Here is a 17,549-nt window from a genome sequence, read left to right as displayed (position 1 = left end):
AAAATGGTCATAGCTCATTCAGCTGCACCAAGATGTGAAATTATTCACATTGAATGTTGAGAATTGGAACATTGAGCTCACAGTTATTAAAAGAACCCCCCAAATGGAATCTATATCTATGTGCTGAGAATACCAAAGTCAACATTTTTAAAGTTCTTTCTGAGGATCCCAACATTTCCTACAAAATTGTGTTTTCATTTTCTAGCTAGCATTTCCCTTCAAATCAAGCCACATTCCCCTCACGGAAGGAAACAAACGCACTGTGTACACCTGTTTTTAATTTGTTTTTGGAGACTATTTAGGCTATAATTTTTTTTAAAGAACTCTTAATGGTTATTTCTCTGTATCAGCTTGAGCTGATTGATTTGGAAATAGGTGTTGGTGGGAGAAAGCAAATTTATTTTGGAGGGTATAGAATTATTTTAATTGCTGGCAATTTCAAGCAAATGGGACATAAAGCTTGTGAAGTTTGCTTTATATTTCCTTTTTCTCTCTCAGGGGGCATGTCAATCTAACAATGCTCGGAGCAATGCAGGTTTCCAGATATGGTGACCTCGCTAACTGGATGATACCTGTAAGTGGACATTTTTCTTTGGAGTTGTGCCTGGGATGCCATAATTATTTTTTAAGAAAAATCTTGTTGCATTGCTGTGCTATATTGTTCTACAATATAATGTAAAAATAAGGACATATTTTAATAATGACATTTAATATTTTAGTCAAATTTTGGTAAAGCAGCTACTGAGAACTATTTAACTTTGCTTATTTACTGTCTAGTTGTGACTAAAAAGGTAAGATCGGGGCCAAAACCTAATTTTCCATGAGGAACAGAGAACTGGGGAAGATTAAGAATAAGTGGGTTAAAAAAAAAAAAAAAAAGAATAAGTGGGTTAATTCTGATAAAAATAAGAAATACCAATATTTGTTATAGCTAAATTTTTATAATTAGAAAGAACAGTTAACAGGTTCATTAATTTTATGTTAATTCTATATTTTCTTATGGTGATTAAAAACCTCTCTTGATCGGTCGATCATAAATAATCATTCACATTGTCTTACCTCATAAGTAATCAATCACATTGTCTCCTGTAATGGAATACAAATCTTATGGTGTTTAAACATGCTTGTGAAATGCAAACAATTTTCATTTACTAACAGCCTAAATCAAGGAAAAACCACTTAGAATCAGCTTTGGAAGAAGGACTATAATCAGTAGACTTAATTTATGAATGTGTTTTGTTATGTTCCAGGTTGTTGCTTTGTGATATGTGTATGGCAACAAGAAATAATTCATGTCCGTGATTATGAGCTCATTTTGGTTGGTAACTTAGGTTATACTTTGTGTGCACTTAAGGATTTGTGTGGTTTTTCTGTATTGTCAGCCAAAAGGAATTTGTTTAAATAACTGATACTTGTGTTCTATGATTTGAGAGTTTTTCTGAAATCTTAGATTTTTTCTCTAGTAATTTCTTGGGGAAGGTAGATTAATATATTTGATGACAGTGTTAGATTGTGTTTAGCTCTTTTGATCTAATATACCATTAAATATTTTTTTAATTTTTATTTATTTATGATAGTCACAGAGAGATAGAGAGGCAGAGACACAGGCAGAGGGAGAAGCAGGCTCCATGCACCGGGAGCCCGACGTGGGATTCGATCCCAGGTCTCCATGATCGCGCCCTGGGCCAAAGGCAGGCGCCAAACCGCTGCGCCACCCAGGGATCCCACCATTAAATATTATTTTAAAGTTTGAATAATGATTAAAGTCCTTGTTCTCAAACTTCATTGCATATTAGAATCACTTGATAGTTTTAAAAAATATTATGCTCCCAGAGTTTCCAATTTAACTAATATGGGATGTAGCCTAGGCACTGGGCATTTTAAAAGCAACCTTGGTGATTATATAGCCAAGTTTGAGAACCAGAATATTAAAGAATAATCATAAATCACATTTAAAACATAAGGAAAAGGGGCACCTGGCTGTCTTAGTTGGTAGAGCATGCTACTCTTGATCTTGGGGTTGTGAGTTCAAGCCCCACACTGGGAATAAAGTTTACTTAAAATAATAAAGTGTAAGGGAGAAATATGATTGAACCATTAAAATAATAAGAATCTTAGTAAATTATGGGATATATTGTTATTTTAGTTTAAAAATATTCATCATTCTAAATCAGCCATCAAGAGTTGACATCAGGGAAAATCTCCTGAATGTTGTACAGTGAATCAGATTGACAGTTTATGGGAATACTTATTTGTGTAGATAATGAGAATATATTTTTATTTTTAAAATCTAAAAAAAGGCCATATGGAGTAGTAGAAGGAGTGTAAAAATGTAAGCCCTGCATTCTAGCCCTGACTCTATGCGGTAACCAAGGTGTGATGTTGAACATGTCACTTAAATTCTTCATGTTAAACCATCCTTATCTATAAAATGAGGAATTAAGACTAGATGATTTCAGGTGTCCTGTCTGGCTCTCATAGCCTAGTGGTGAAGAGCAAGGGCCCTGTAGTGGGACAGATGTGGGTTGAAACCCAATTTTTGTCACTCACTAGCAGTGTAACTGAGGCATTGCCTGCTTTTCTTCATCTGTAAAATGGGAATGATATAATACTACCTACTTTATAAGATTACATAAAGGAGTAAATGATATTATGTATACAAAGTACTTAACACTTTGTATATGATGTATAGAGGTTGATGCATACTTCAAACTAAATAAATGGCTTGTTATTATTTAAGAAGGAGAAGTTGGGGGTACCTGGCAGAAAAGGGAATAGAATTAGTTACTATGAACAGAAACAATAGAGATTTAAATATGCCTATTTCTCTGGACTGTTAACAAGTTTTGAAATCAATTTGCACAGTGGTCGTGAGTATGGAGCAGAATAATGTTCAACAATGTTCAACACATTTTGCCTTCAGGGAACATGGGCATCTTTAAAAAGTCAGTGTATGTTTTGTTTATATTATAGTTTAGCACTTGGGGAGGCTAGAAGCACTCAGAGTATGCATTCTGTAGTTGCCCTATGAAGGAAAGATTTTTCAGGATATATCACATTTTTACATATCCTGTGAGTGATTAAAATATCAGTGTTTGTTACTTTATACTCTTCTTAATACTCTAAGAACTCATGCATTCCCAAATGACTGGACCTAATAGGGCAGTGATGGAGAACTCTGGAGGTCTAAAGGAACAAAAACGAAGCATGAAATGTATTCTTGTGTCTGTTTCCACTCTTTTTGGTAGTGGAAGTTGATAGTGTCATTTCTTTTCTTACTTTCTTTCTTTTTTTTTTTTTTTTTTTTTGTGAGAGAGAGAATGTGAGCAGAGGGCAGGGGTGGGCGCAGAGGGAGGGGGAGAGAGAGAATCTTTTACAGGCTCCTGCCTACCTAGCTCAGAAACCAACATGGGGCTCAATCTCACAAATCTAAGCTCATGACCTGTGCCAAAACCAAAAGTTGGTTGCTTAACCGAGTAAGCCACTTAGGCACCCTGGTAGTATCATTTCTGATGAGATTTTCTTTTGTTCCTTTAGTAACTGATAATCACTTTTGGATTCTTCATATGTGATGCATAGTGTTTATTTTGACTCTTTTGAATGCAGAATAGCTTAAGAGTCCAGACCATGAGCTTCAGTTTGTAATAAATTTGATTTGAATTTCAGTTCTCTCCCTAACAAATCATACAATCCAGAGTACGTTTTTGTTAGGATTAATTGAAAAGAAAATGAAAGTGGCCACTAAAAGCACTGCATAGATATAGTGGCTATTATTTTTTCCTTCTTCGGTGCTCTATTGTTTAACGTTAAAGAGAATATTTGCCCTAAAGTACACTGGCATAAGCAAGACTGTGTTTTACGGAAGCTAGTACAGACTGCTTATCCTGAGTTCATATTCAAGTACCAAAAATTAAACCCTTTGAGGATGCATTTCTTGCTCTTATTGGTTATGGGTAGGATATAGCCTGTCCTCTTTAAAGTTTCAGTGAGCAGTCTATTTCTATTTGTCCCAAAGATTTATGTTGATTATTAAAATGTAGATATATTTTTATTGCAAGATCTGGCAGTTAAGAAGCTGAAAAGTTCAGCTTTATTATATCATTTTTCATTTACTTTTATCTTTTTGCTGAGTTGAATAATCTTTCAATGGTTGTAAAGCCTTGAGTTTCTCTGCATCATGGCATCTCCATCAATCATCACAATGTCAGATTACAATAAACATTAAACTTTTAAGGCAGGTGAATGGTATGGATACTATTTGTCTTATCCTTTAATAGCTTCTTTGTATGCAGTGTTAGTCTCCTATACACAGATTTTTTAAAATTCTGCCCTGAGTATCTGAAGAGAGAAAATGTGACAAAATAGTAGTTGGCTCCTTCAAGTTCTCTGATTATCGTGATGATGGTAAAACCCCAGGCAAGCTACAAAAATGTGGACAGATGTGTAGCCCATTGAATCTGCATTCAGAACTGTTCTGGCTTTCCTAATGCCTATTTTTGGAAAACAGCTGCCATAGATTATTGACTTGTGAAGGGAAGCAGATGTGCATGAACAGCAATGGAAGCTGGTTATTGAAAGCATGCAACTGTGGCCTGCTGGACAGGGCTGCTATGTGGGAGTGACACAATAGCCAAGGGCTTGCTCTTTTTATGTGGGGAGAATTGAAATGAGGGAGTCTTAAGGCAAAGGAAGACAGGATGTATTGTGTTTGTTTTTCCCTCACATTTTAAAAATTTCTTTGTGCCTTTTAAAAGAAGAAGTACAAATTGATGTACTCATGTATGCTACATGTATGAGTGCATAATATTGGTTTGGTATTCTAGTTGTGTCTTTTTAAAATAAAGCTAACTCTCTAGTCTTCTGTTTGTACACTAAAGAGGTTTGTGTTCAAGATTTAAATGATGTTAATGATATCTCAGTAAAGCTGGGAAAAATTTAAAAATTAAAAGATTTAATCTAGTGGTTTAATTGCATCAACTATAGTCCAAAAATTAAATCCATAGATGATATAAATATAGAAATATAAAGATTAAACTATAGATAAAGATAAAAACCTACAGATATAGAGATAGATTTAACATATTTGTCTTGTTCTGTAAACCATAGGTAAGGAAAATGGTGGAAAAAATATGTATATATGGTATTATGCTTTTACACTTATTTGGTAATACTTTTACCATAGTGTAATTGTAGTGGAAAGTGTAGAACTTTGGAGTTAGACTGCAAAATACTGGTTCTGTCACCTATTAGTGGTAGGGCAGGTGATTTTATTTTGGTATACTCGTTTACAAAATGATAGTGTTTAACTCATATGCTTGTTCTGGGGATTGCATTAGTTCATTCAACAAATATTTATTAGGCATGTATTAAGGGCCATGTACTGTTCTTGCCTCTTACAGATGCAGCAGTTAACAGAACAAATGAAATTCTTTGTACTTACGGAGCTGATGTTCTAGCAGGGGTCAGCACATATGGCCCATGTGCTGTACCTGACCCACTGCCTCTTTTGGAAATAAAGTTTTACTGAAACACAGCCCCATTCATTCATTTATATATTACCAATAGCTTTTATGCTGCAACAGCAAAGTTGAGTAGTTGGAACAAGAGACTGTATGGACCGTAAAACCTAAGATATTTACCATTTAACACTTTATAGAAAAGTTTGCCAACTCCTGCCTTAGATCATTGGTTTGAAAAGTTTCTTTTCTAATATAAGCATGTAATAGTATAAATTTCTCTCTACGTGCTTTCTTAGGCACATCCTGCAAATTTTTACATATTGTGTTTTCATTTTCTCTTCAAAATATTTCCTGATCTCCCTTTTTAATTTTTTTTCTGGGACTTAGTGGTTATTTGGAAGTATGTCATTTCATTTCCAGATATTTGGTGATTTTCCCACATAACTGTTAATTTCTTTTAGTTCTCTCGAAGTCAGAGAACATAATTTTATGTAGTTTCAGTCATTTTGAGTTTGAAATTTGTTATGGCCTAAGATATAGTCTATCTGAGTGACTGTTCCTACTGCATTGGAAAAGAATGTGTATTTTGCTCTTGTTGGGTTGAGTGTCCTATAACTCAGATCAAGTAGGTAGATAGCATTCAAGTTTTCTATGTCCTATCAGTTATTGAGAAAGGAGTAATGAAATCTTAGCTATAATTCTGCATTCGGCAATTTCTATTTTGAGTTGCATTATCTTTTGGCTTTGTATATTTTAGAGCTCCATTATTGGTTGTAGGAGTACACAGTTAAGGTGGTTATACTCTTTTAACAAATTAACCACTATATCCCACATTATTTCTGGTAATATTTTGTATTCTAAAGTCTATTGTGATATTAATATAGTAATTCCATATGGTATTTTTTTTCCATTCTTCTACCTGCAACTTATTTATGTCTTTATATTTAAGTGAGTTTTGTAGTTTTGTAGTTAATACATAGTTAAGTCTTTCTTCAGACTTATAGAAGTCTTACAACCTCTGACTGATTGGAGGTTTAAGCCATTTACATATATGTGATTGTCAACATGGTAGAGCTTAAATCTATCACCATGTGATTTTTTTTTTTTGCCATTTGCGCATATGACTTTTTTCCCCCGCTATTATTGGGGGAGTCAATGAAACATTTTTTTATGATTCCATTTTATCTTCACTATTGACTTATTTTTCTTATTTTTTTCTAGTAGTTCCTGAAGGGTTTTATTTATTTTATCTGTATTACATACCTTTTATTTATCACAGTCTTAGTAATACCATATCACTTTACAATTAATGTATGAACCATATAACTATGAACTTCTCTTCCCTGCCGTTACCCTTTTTTGCTGCTGTCGTACATTTTATTCTGCATTTGTTTTAAACCCTGTGATGCTTTGTTACTATTTTTGTTCTAAACCATCAGCTCTTACTGGGTGTTATTCTATATGTTGGCAAATTGAACACCAATAAAAAATAAATTTATAAAAAAATAATAAATAAACCATCAGCTCTTTTAAAGAGATTGAAAATATGAAAAAATGTGTTGTATATTTTTATTATATAGTATACTTCATATATAAAAGTTATATATTCCTAATATTTTTGCTCTTTCCTGCCCTTTTCCTTGACATTGATCCTGATTGCCATCTGATGTTATTGCCCTTCTCCTTGAAGGATCTCCTTTGATGTTTCTAACAGTGCAAATGTTATAGATGTCATTCAGGTTGATTCTTTCAATATTTGTTTTTCAACTTTGTTAATGTTAGTTGAGAGAAGGCTTTAGTTTTAGTGGAGTTAGCACCACTACTAACGTGATTTCCTTTTGAGCACTCTACCTGATGCCCCATGAGGCCTTTCCCCTCCAGTTAGTAGGAATATGTATTGTTTCCAGACCTCTGTGAATCCTGGACTTTTTTTTTTTTTTAGTTAATACCTCCTAGTGGCTCTTTTCTAGGCCTTAAATAATTTCTTCTTGTGTGTATATGCACATCGGTACTCTGCCAAAGACTTGAGGTAAATCCTTTGCAAATCTTGTGAGCTCTCTTTCTGTATAGCAACCTCTGTTTTGGTATTTTGAGATATCTAGTCAAATTCTAGTTGATTTGGTCTCTCTGAACCCAGCAGGACTACTGGGTCCTGCCTGAGTTCCCCTCCCTGCACTGAATTCTTCCTTCCAGGCAGTAGGCTGAGGCATGTACAGGCCCACTCCATTGGTTTTCCTTCTCTCAGAGATGACAGTTCTGTACTGCCTGTTTTCTCCTATCTGAAAGCTACTTTTTCCTTTATTCAATACCATTAATAATATTTTTGAACTTATATCTTCATATATTTCTTGGATGATTTTCTTAGTACAAATCCCTAGAAGAAGTATATGTTGGTCAATTTTTTAGGGTTTTTGATGCCTAATTAATTACTGTACAAAAGAATTATCCCAATTCATACTCAGAATGTTTTCATTCTGTTACCAGTGCTGCTGTTTTTTCTTTTTATTTATTTTGCATTTCTTTAAACTGCCATCTAGGATGTCTAAAGAGCCAGCAGTACCTCTTCTCTTTTGTTCTGGAGGCCTTCCTTTTGGCTTTTAGCAGTTATTATCTCTTACCAAATATTGTTCAGTGCTGCTGTCTTTGGTCATTTTGAAGATCACATTCATGGTGATTATTCTCAGTGTAGTGAATGTCTCTTTACAGACCACTGTAACAAGCATGTGTGTGTGTATTTTCTATATCCAGTATGTTGAACAAGCTCTACCTGTGGGATAAAATAAAAACACAACTATTTTTATCTCCCATGGTGTCTTTATTTTAGTTAGGGAAGCTCTCCTTCTGTGTGACATTTCAGCTCATTCTCCGATAATATAATAACTATCACTGGGTCACTTTAATCTACAAACTCCACTTTGATTCACGACTTAAAGAGTCCAGTTTCCTAATATTTTCTTAAAAGATCTAGTTAGTGTCCTTTGTGTACGCTGAACAGAGGAGTGCTGATTTTTTTCAACCTATAATGATTTCACTGAACCAAAAAAAAAAAAAAAAAAAAAGATGCCTGGTGGTTCAGTTGGTTAAGCATCTGCCTTCAGCTCAGATCATGATCCTGGGGTCCTGGGATCAAGCCCCGCTTCGGGCTCCCTGATCAGTGGGGAGTCTGCTTATCCTTTGCCCTCTGCCCCTCCCCCGGTTTGTGCTTTCTCTCTTAAAAAAAAAAAAGTGAACGTTGCTTCAACATATTTAAAAGCAATGTATCTCCCCCTCCTCTGGCTCCCCAACTAGAGGCAAGGCTGGCTGGCTGCATTTGGGAAAGGTTTTGTGTGGTGACCTGCTTTTTACTTCATTCACCTGCTCCCCCCAGTTCACTGTTCTGCACCTACCTGGGTAAAAATCAGGAGAATGAGAAGGCAAAGAAATAGGGCGGGAAAGTTCTTACATGGTTGGTAATGCTATGAGCTGGTTCCCTGCTCTCTGGTCCTTTCAGAGAAAGTGGATCATTTTTCTTTGTGTGTGGGGGGGGTCTTTGCCCCCCCCCCCATCTGGGCCCCTTCTGCAGCATCTGTCCTGGAGAACAATGGCTGAGTGCTTCTCCTGCAGCTCCCAGTTTTATTGTGGTCCACTTCACACATAGGTTCTCCCATTGAGAAAATGTTAGAGTATCTTTAGACAGGCCTTCTTATGACTCATACCTGGGAAGGATCACACATTTCTTGTTCACTTTCCATAGCAGTAGTGTAGTTACTTCTCCCAAATGGTCACTTCAGCTTCCTCAGGTAGAAGTCACCATTCCCCAGTTGTGTCCAGACTCTTCTTCTAGAGGTGGGATCCTCTGGAGTTGTCATCCAGGCTGTGCTGCGGGTTGAGCGAAGGGCACGCATACACTTAGCCCTCTCCTTGGTTGCTGGGGCCGAGGGAGTAGGACCACAGCATGCTTTTCTTCCAGATCCTTCGCACACAATCCTCTATGCTTACTGAACTCTGATTTTGCCAAGCGTTCTGCGTCTTGGAGCTTGTTTTGGACCATTTTCTCTGTAAATTCTGCTTCTGAGATCTACCTCACATGCAGGTATCTCCTAGCTATAGTATTTGTACATTCATCAAAAGCAAGATAACCAAAGTTCCTATCTCTGGTTCCTGTACATCAGGATGATCCCCCAGCCTATTCTGATTCCCAGCTGTCCTAGACAGAAGAGAGGACCATGGAAGAACCTAGCCCGACACTGTTTATTCTAACTGGGGAATAAAAGCTGCACCAACCCCTAGTTTGCCGGGGGGTGGAGGAGGGTGGGGGCGGGGGAAGGAGGAGGAAGAGGAGGGGGAGAGAGGAAGGAATGTCAAAAAAAAAAAACAACAACAACCAAAATTGCTCTGACCCAATGGACAGAACTTTACTTGCTGTGCCAATTTAGAGACCGATTTAATGTTTGCAAAATTTCCAAGAGCAAAGAATGATTCTTTCCTGTAAAGCAATTTAACAAATGAGCATACATTTTTTAAAAGACAAGTGAGTATTTGTGAAATTTATTAGAAACATAAGCTGTTTATTATTGCTCTTTACTTGGATACTATATTTAGTTATTCAAAAATGCTTTTATCTGTGACTATCTGGAAAACATCTTGAAAATTAATACTTAGTTTTATTATTTACATCTAACATTTTTGGGCTAAAAGTATATTTATAGACTAACATATTTCTACATTAGTTTTATAAGGAATTTTCCTCTTACATGGAGGATACTATGTGTTGGTGATTAAAAGCTATGATTAACGCTCAAAAGCCACAGCTAAATTATAAGTCTAATATTTTTACAAGGAAGGAACTAATAGCTATTGAGCACATGCCATTGGCTAGGTATTATTTATTTGTATATTTATTGTCATTTAATAGAATGTTGTGAGTTAAATATAACCATTGCTGTTATAGGTGAAGAGATAGATCAGGAGTTAACTATTCAAGTTTATATATGTAACCCATTTACGAAACAGGGATTTAACCATAGTTTCCTTTGCTCTTATTTATTTTGTATTGCACCACAGTGTTCTTTTGGGAAGTGTTTGATTAATGCCTTTCATGGTAGAAATAAAACTACCTGCAAAATAAATAAATATTCTTACAGCATTTCTGGAAGCTTGATAAATTATTGTTTCATTGTGTGGAACAAAACTTCTATTGCAATTGGAAGGATATGGGCTGTATATATGATATTAGTTCAAGCTGGAGTTTTGAAAGGTGCTCATTGACCATTTGCATGTTCTTTTTTCTGCGTCTTAATCATTTTTTAAAGTTCGCACTCTCAAATTCTAAAGTCTTCACTGCCTAATCATATAAAAGTAGCATAAACCTCATGTATGAAGTATTCTATCCATTTTATTTACCATTTTGTTTTAATTTACCAATTGAAGAGTTCTTTGGAAGAGTTCAAGTCTTCTACCAGGATTTTCAAAAATAATGTTAGCTTTTAATATTTGTTAAATGGGAAACATTGAAACATAACTAAAAATATGGGAATTATTGCAAAGGGGAATCCTAAATGGAAGTTTAAAAAAATTAAGATCAGGAAGGAACAATAGCAAATTCATTGGCAAGTCAGGCTCACTCAGCCTAGGTCCCCACCAGTGTTAATCTTCTAAGTAGGTAAAGGGACATGAGAATGTGTAAACTTTTTCATTTTGGAAATCTCAATTTTCAGTGATCTTAAAGAAATGTTGTCTTTTATTTGCTATCTGAGTCTTTTTGGGCTCTGGAAGAAAGGAATTCTTTCCCTCCTTGCTATGTTGTGTATGATGTGTTTGTGAACAACTGCTTAGTTCTATGAACTTCAGCTGTGTATTGGAACTCATGTATTCGAACCAGAAGCTGAAAAAAAGGTGAGCTAGAAATCTGATTGATTCCAAGCCATGGTGCTACCTGGCCTCTCAGCAGCTATTGTAAGAATTTCTTTGATCATATACCTTCCATTTTCTCTGGAGTTAGAAGACAGTCTGCTGTGCAAAGAATGGGAGTTTGGTCACTGTCTTCTTCATCTTCTCCTTCGTAGTCCTCCTCCTCCCTCCCCTCCTCCTCCGTCCTTTCTCCTTCTCTTTACAGAAAGAATGAGCAGTGAGTGAGTTTGATATATGCAATTATTATCCCTTTCAACAGTGATGTATTTGTATGACTGCAACAGCCTGTTTCATTAAACAACCCACTTAAAAGAAAGGGAGGAAACATTACAAATGCTAGATGAAATCTCTCAGAAAACCATTTATTAATAATTTCATAAATAATGGTGCTGCCGATATAACTTAGCAGGAAATAAAACTAAAGGGCTGAAGACATGACCCTGTCACTAAAGGCTAATGAATCTTGAAGACTAAGTTTTATGGAATAACTGGATTTGGCATTTTTAGTTGATGAAATCTTTACTTCTTGCTTTACTCTTTTGGTTTAGAGATCGTTTTTGATCAGCACTTTTATTAACAATAAAAAGTTTTATTAGAGAAAATTTCAAATATATACAAATATAGAATAATAAAATGTATGCATCCAGTTTACACAATTATCCATTCATGGCCAATTTTGTTTCATCTATATTCCTATTCACTTGCCCCTTCTCTCCAGATTATATTGAGGTAAATACCACATATATGATCCTACACCTTAATGTTTTAGTATTACCTCTGAAGAGTTCCTTTTATAAGCCACAAATCTGTTATCCCATTAACAGGAAGGAGTTAAGGATATAATTTTAATATTATCCAGCTATACAGCACCCTAATTTTATTGATGGAAAACTTGAATCCAGAAAAATGGTGACCCGACTGAGGTCACAAAACTAGTTAGTAACTCAGGAAATCCTGGAACTCATCTCTCCTGTTTTGTAATACAATAGGAATATTGTTTCCATTATGAGGAAAAGTTTACTTTTGAAAAATAACATGTCAATACAAAGAGCCTCCCATTTTCCTTTCAAGTACACTTTGAAGTATTTCTCTGTGGAGTTATTTAACCTTTGTAGACCTCAGCTCTTTTTTTTAAAAATTTTTTATTTTATTTAACTTTATTTATTCATTCATGAAGGACAGAGAGAGAGAGGCAGAGACATAGGCAGAGGGAGAAGCAGGCTCCATGCAGGGAGCCTGATGTGGGACTCCATCCTGGGACTCCAGGATCACACCCTGAGCCTAAGGCAGACACTAAACCACTGAGCCACCCAGACATCCCTAGACCTCAGCTCTTTATTTTTAAAATGTGGTAAATGAGATGGGTTTTATTCAACAAATTTATTAGGAGTTGTTTGTTTATTGTATTAGGTATATTAACCACTTTGGGTAGAGTACCAAGCTTAGTACAACCTTTCTCCTTAAGAAGAATCTTATTTCTGTGGTGAATATGGTAAAAACAGGGTGAGTGATGGTACTGTGTAAAACTTTTTGTGCACTAAATATTAAATATGTTGATTCAGAAATAACTGACAGATGTATAATAGTTAAGTCTTCTGGTCCAGGAATATGGTGTATTTTGTCATTTATTCGGGTTTCATTTTACCTCATTCATTACCTTTATTCCTAATTATTTTTCAGCTTTTGCCAGTGTGTCCAGCTGGATATTTCATTTCAGTTTCTAAGTGGTCTTGCTAATATAAACGAAAACTATTGGTTTTCTATATTTATCTTGTATTTATTAACTTTTAAAATTCTCTTATTAGCTAGTATAATTATTTTAGTATTTTCTTAGATATTCTATGCAGTGTTCTTATCTATAAAATTTTTTTCTTTTCTAAAGTGCATATCACTTACTTTATTTTCTTTAACATAATATCCAAAACAATATAAGTAAGTAGTAATGATTGAGGATTTTCTTGATTTCGATAAGAATTCATTTAGAATTTTCACTTTTAATATTATGCTTGCTCTTTCTATTTTTATACTGTTTATACTGAATGCCCTTTATACTGTTTTAGAAGTTTCCTTTTATTTATAGTTTTAAAAGTGAATGGCTGTTGAATTTTATTCAGTGTGTTTACTGATTTAATCACACAGTTCATCTTTAACTTGTTAATGTCATTTAAATTAGATATTGATATATGTTATTTTGTAATACAAATGATCAATTTTTAACAATCTGTAAGATATTTTTATGCTTATTGGTCACCTCAGATTTTGTGACCTTTCTTGTGGCAGTTCATTTTTATTTTGCTAGCAAGCATATCTTTTGGATTGTCACATTTATTTGTTCAGAGTACTGTGTAATATTCTTGTTTTAACTTCTTTAGTATCCTTAAAAACTATTACTGTAACTTCTTTTTATTGCTAATTCTGTAAGTGTGCATATTCGGTCTTCTCTTTTAATTAGACTTATAAGAAATTTGCCTACTTTAAAGTTAGTCAAGTGTACTTTAAGAAATCTGTACGTCTGGTGTCTGAGTGGCTCAGTCTGTGAAACAGCGACCTTTAGTTCGGGTCATGATCTCAGGGTCCTGGGATCAAGCCCTCTGAGCTCCATGTCATCAGGCTCACTGCTCGGAGGGGAGTCTGCTTCTCCCCCTCTCTCCTCTCATTCCCCCCCCCTTTCAAATAAATATATAAAAAAATTCCTTAAAAAGGGAAATCTGTAATTTATTAATGTCCTTTTTCTTATCTAGCTTCCATTTAATGTCATACTAGTTCTAGATTTATAAATCGAGTGCCTTATTTTCAGGCTTTCTAATTTTTTAAGGTTTTTTTTTTTTTTTTTTTTAATTCATGAGAGACACAGAGAGAGAGAAGCAGAGACATAGGCAGACGGGGAAGCAGGCTCCTCCCAGGGAGCCCAGTGGGGGACTTGATCTCTGGAGCTGGGATCACACCCTGAGCTGAAGGCAGATGCTCAACCACTGAGCCACCCAGGCATTCCTTCAGGCTTTCTAATTTTAAAAACATTTAGAGTTCTGCATAATTTTATATTGCCTTCTATAAACTTAGATATAAAACTCTTATATTTATTCATTTCTATGTAGTTTTTAATTTTAGTTTTTGATTCCATTATTTTTAGAAAGTGTTCCAGCATTTGATCATATTAGCCCTGGGATGTGTATTGGTAGACCCACAGAAACAGTGCTAGATCAGATCATGGCTATATTGTTAAGAACCACATAGAGCAGCTGGCTCCTATTTGGGGGTCATAAGATATAGCAACATATCTTGCAACCCTAGAGATAGCTCCGTAAATTCACATTGTGAGAGGCATATGACTTTGCGACTGAGTGAATATCAGTTTGACATATCACATCTTATCCTCTTTCTAGACCTTCATTATTAAAATTGAATGCCAGGAAAAATCATCAGCATTTTACATTTAGCTTTCTTCCTCCTTTCTTTTTCCCTCGTCAGGCAATATAGTTGAATTTTCCTAAGTAAAAGACAAATAGCATTTTTGAACTTTATTATATCCAGTATATTCAACATTGCTTATCTTATCACTTCGTAATAACTCAAATAGATTATTAGAGTATTTGTAATAATACTTTAAACAATATTCCACATACATGATTTTTTCAAATTATCTATATCTGTGTAAGTACCAATTTCTTTAAAAAATGTATGGAAAACAGATTACTAATTTTGTTACAGTTATGCATAAAAAGTAAGTAAATATGTTTTTGCATGAAGTCCTGGCACAGAGTCCTTTGAGGGAGACCCACACACTTTAATTCAGGAACATGGAGATTTGACATATTTTACCCATTCATTATCTGTTTTGCATATTTCTGGATCATAGTTACAGCCCTTAAAATTAACAGTATTGGATAACGAATTTCTGATTGGTGAGTTTTCAGTATGATTTAGGTACTAGTAGATCTGACTATTTTTGTTTAAACTGAAACTACGTAGGGCATTCTCCAGGATTGCTGTCTGCTTCTTGACTAACTCTATTAATACCATCTAACAGATTAGGAACAGTAAGAAAGAAAAATAGTGCAATAAATTCAACATAATGAATATTTTAAAATAAGAATCTTCTATGGGGATTCAGTTACCTCTTTCTGGAAGCTAGAGACTTTATCCAATTTTTTTTCTGACTTGCTCTATAACTTTAAGTAATATATTTAACTTTTTCTTGTTGATTTTTCTTTTTGTAAAGGAAAGCTTGAATTATATCTATTTTCTGCAAGTACTATTTAGGTGAGGAATTATCTTCATAAAATTGTGTTTATTAAAAGATGCTCAGTATGGAAAAAGTAAACCATAACAAGAAAAAATAAATAACAATAGCAAAAAATAAAAATGGTATTTATATGTCATAGAACAAAGGTCCAGTCTATATTCTCAGTTTTTGCAAACTTGTGATAATATGGCTGCAGAACACTTTTATAAAGGTTCTCATTACCATGTTTGATTTTTTTCAGACTTTCTCAGAAGTCTAAGCTGTCATTAGGACAAGCTAATCAAAATAATAGTAACTTGGATAGTAAAGTGTATATATTTGGGGAAGAAATAAAACACAGCAAGGGAAACTATCAAAATGAAAAGGCTGTGTACCAAATAGGAGAAAATGTTTCTAAATTGTGTATCTTATAAGAGGCTAATATCCAAAATATATAAAGGACCTCTACAACTCAATTGCAAAAAAAAAAAAAGACTACAAATGGGCAGATGTTTTGACTACTTTTCCGAAGAAGACATCCAGATGGCCAACACACACATGAAAAAGATACTCAACATCTGTAGTTATCAGGGAAATGCAAATCAAAACCATAGTGAGATACTGCCTCATACTTGTTAGTATGGCTTTTATCAAGAGGACAAGAAATAACAAGTGTTGGCAAGATCGTGGAGGAAAAGGGGTCTTTGTACACTGTCGGTGGGAATGCAAACTGGTACACCCACTGTAAAAGACAGTATGGAGGTTCCTAAAATAATTAAAAATGAAACTACCACATAAATGAGCAAATCTCTTTCTGGGTATTTATCTGAAGAAAATAAAAACATTAACTCAAAAAGATATATGCACCTCCATGATCTTTGCAGCTTTGTTTACAGCGGCCAAGATATAGAAACAGCTTAAGTGTCCATTGATGGATGAATGGATAAAGAAATTGTGCTAAATCTACAATGGAATATTATTCAGCCATAAGATATGAAATCTTGCTGTTTGTGATAACATGAGTGGACCTTGAGGGCGTTATGCTAAGTGAAATAAATGAAGACAGATACTATATGATCTTTCTTATATGTGGAATCTAAAAAACAAAAAGCAAGTTCATAAATACAGAGAACAGTTTGGTGGTTGCCAGAAGCGGGTGATGGAGCTATGAGAAATGGGTAAGGAGGGTCGAAAGGTGAAAAGAAAAACATTTAAAAAACATTAACAACAACAGAAACCCACATATGCAGTTTTCAGGACTATCTTATTTTTTATCCAGCTACTAACTTGTGACTTTATGTTAGAGTACTCTGCATTGGTAAATGTTGGGTCCTGCAAAGAAATAAAGTTCACTTATGACAAGAAAAAAAAATATTGTAGCCAAAAACAAAGCACAGATTCATTTTACCATCATAAATGTACTTGTTTTTAGGGAGTTTGCAGAGTTTTTTTAGCAATAAACTGGAAGAGTTATTAGAAGAGGCCCTCACAGAGGGAAATCTGAGAACTAATCTCCGTGTTGTTCTTACTTTGATGAAAAAACAAAAACCACAGGAACAAGCCACATACTGAGATTTAAAAAAAAAAAATAAACTGTATTTTGGAATAACTAGATTTTTAGAAAAGTTTCTGAGCTAGAACAAAGAGTTTTCATATTCCCTCCCCCAATTTCTCTCATTATTACAGTATTCTATTAACATAGTACATTTGTCAAAACTAAGAAATACACAATTACAGTGGAGTCAGGATAGGGTATCCGTCTTTTTTTTTTTTTTTTTTTTTAATTGTAGTAAAAACACTTAACATGAGATCTACCCTCTTCACTTTTCAGGTGCACAATATGGTATTAGAGCTGTAGGCACAGTGTTGTACAACAGATCTCTGGAGTTTATCTTGTATAACTGAAACTTTATACTCATTGAACAGCTCTGCATTTCCCACTCTCCCGCTAGCCCCTGACTACCATGGTTTACTCTCTG

General features: G+C 34.7%; 1 protein-coding gene across 1 annotated transcript in view; it reads left to right on the top strand.

Moving 5' to 3' along the window:
• OXCT1 (3-oxoacid CoA-transferase 1) overlaps positions 1-17,549 on the top strand; it is a 125,023-nt gene that overhangs the window by 69,604 nt on the left and 37,870 nt on the right. Inside the window, exon 13 of the mRNA XM_041748377.1 lies at positions 499-574. Within this exon, the coding sequence (XP_041604311.1) occupies positions 499-574 (76 nt within the window). The remainder of the gene's footprint in view (positions 1-498; positions 575-17,549) is intronic.

The sequence above is a fragment of the Vulpes lagopus genome, chromosome 3 (assembly GCF_018345385.1).
Source record: "Vulpes lagopus strain Blue_001 chromosome 3, ASM1834538v1, whole genome shotgun sequence".
Classification (NCBI taxonomy): domain Eukaryota; kingdom Metazoa; phylum Chordata; class Mammalia; order Carnivora; family Canidae; genus Vulpes; species Vulpes lagopus.
Note: the sequence above shows the minus strand (reverse complement) of the source record. Positions and strands in the feature narration are given on the sequence as shown.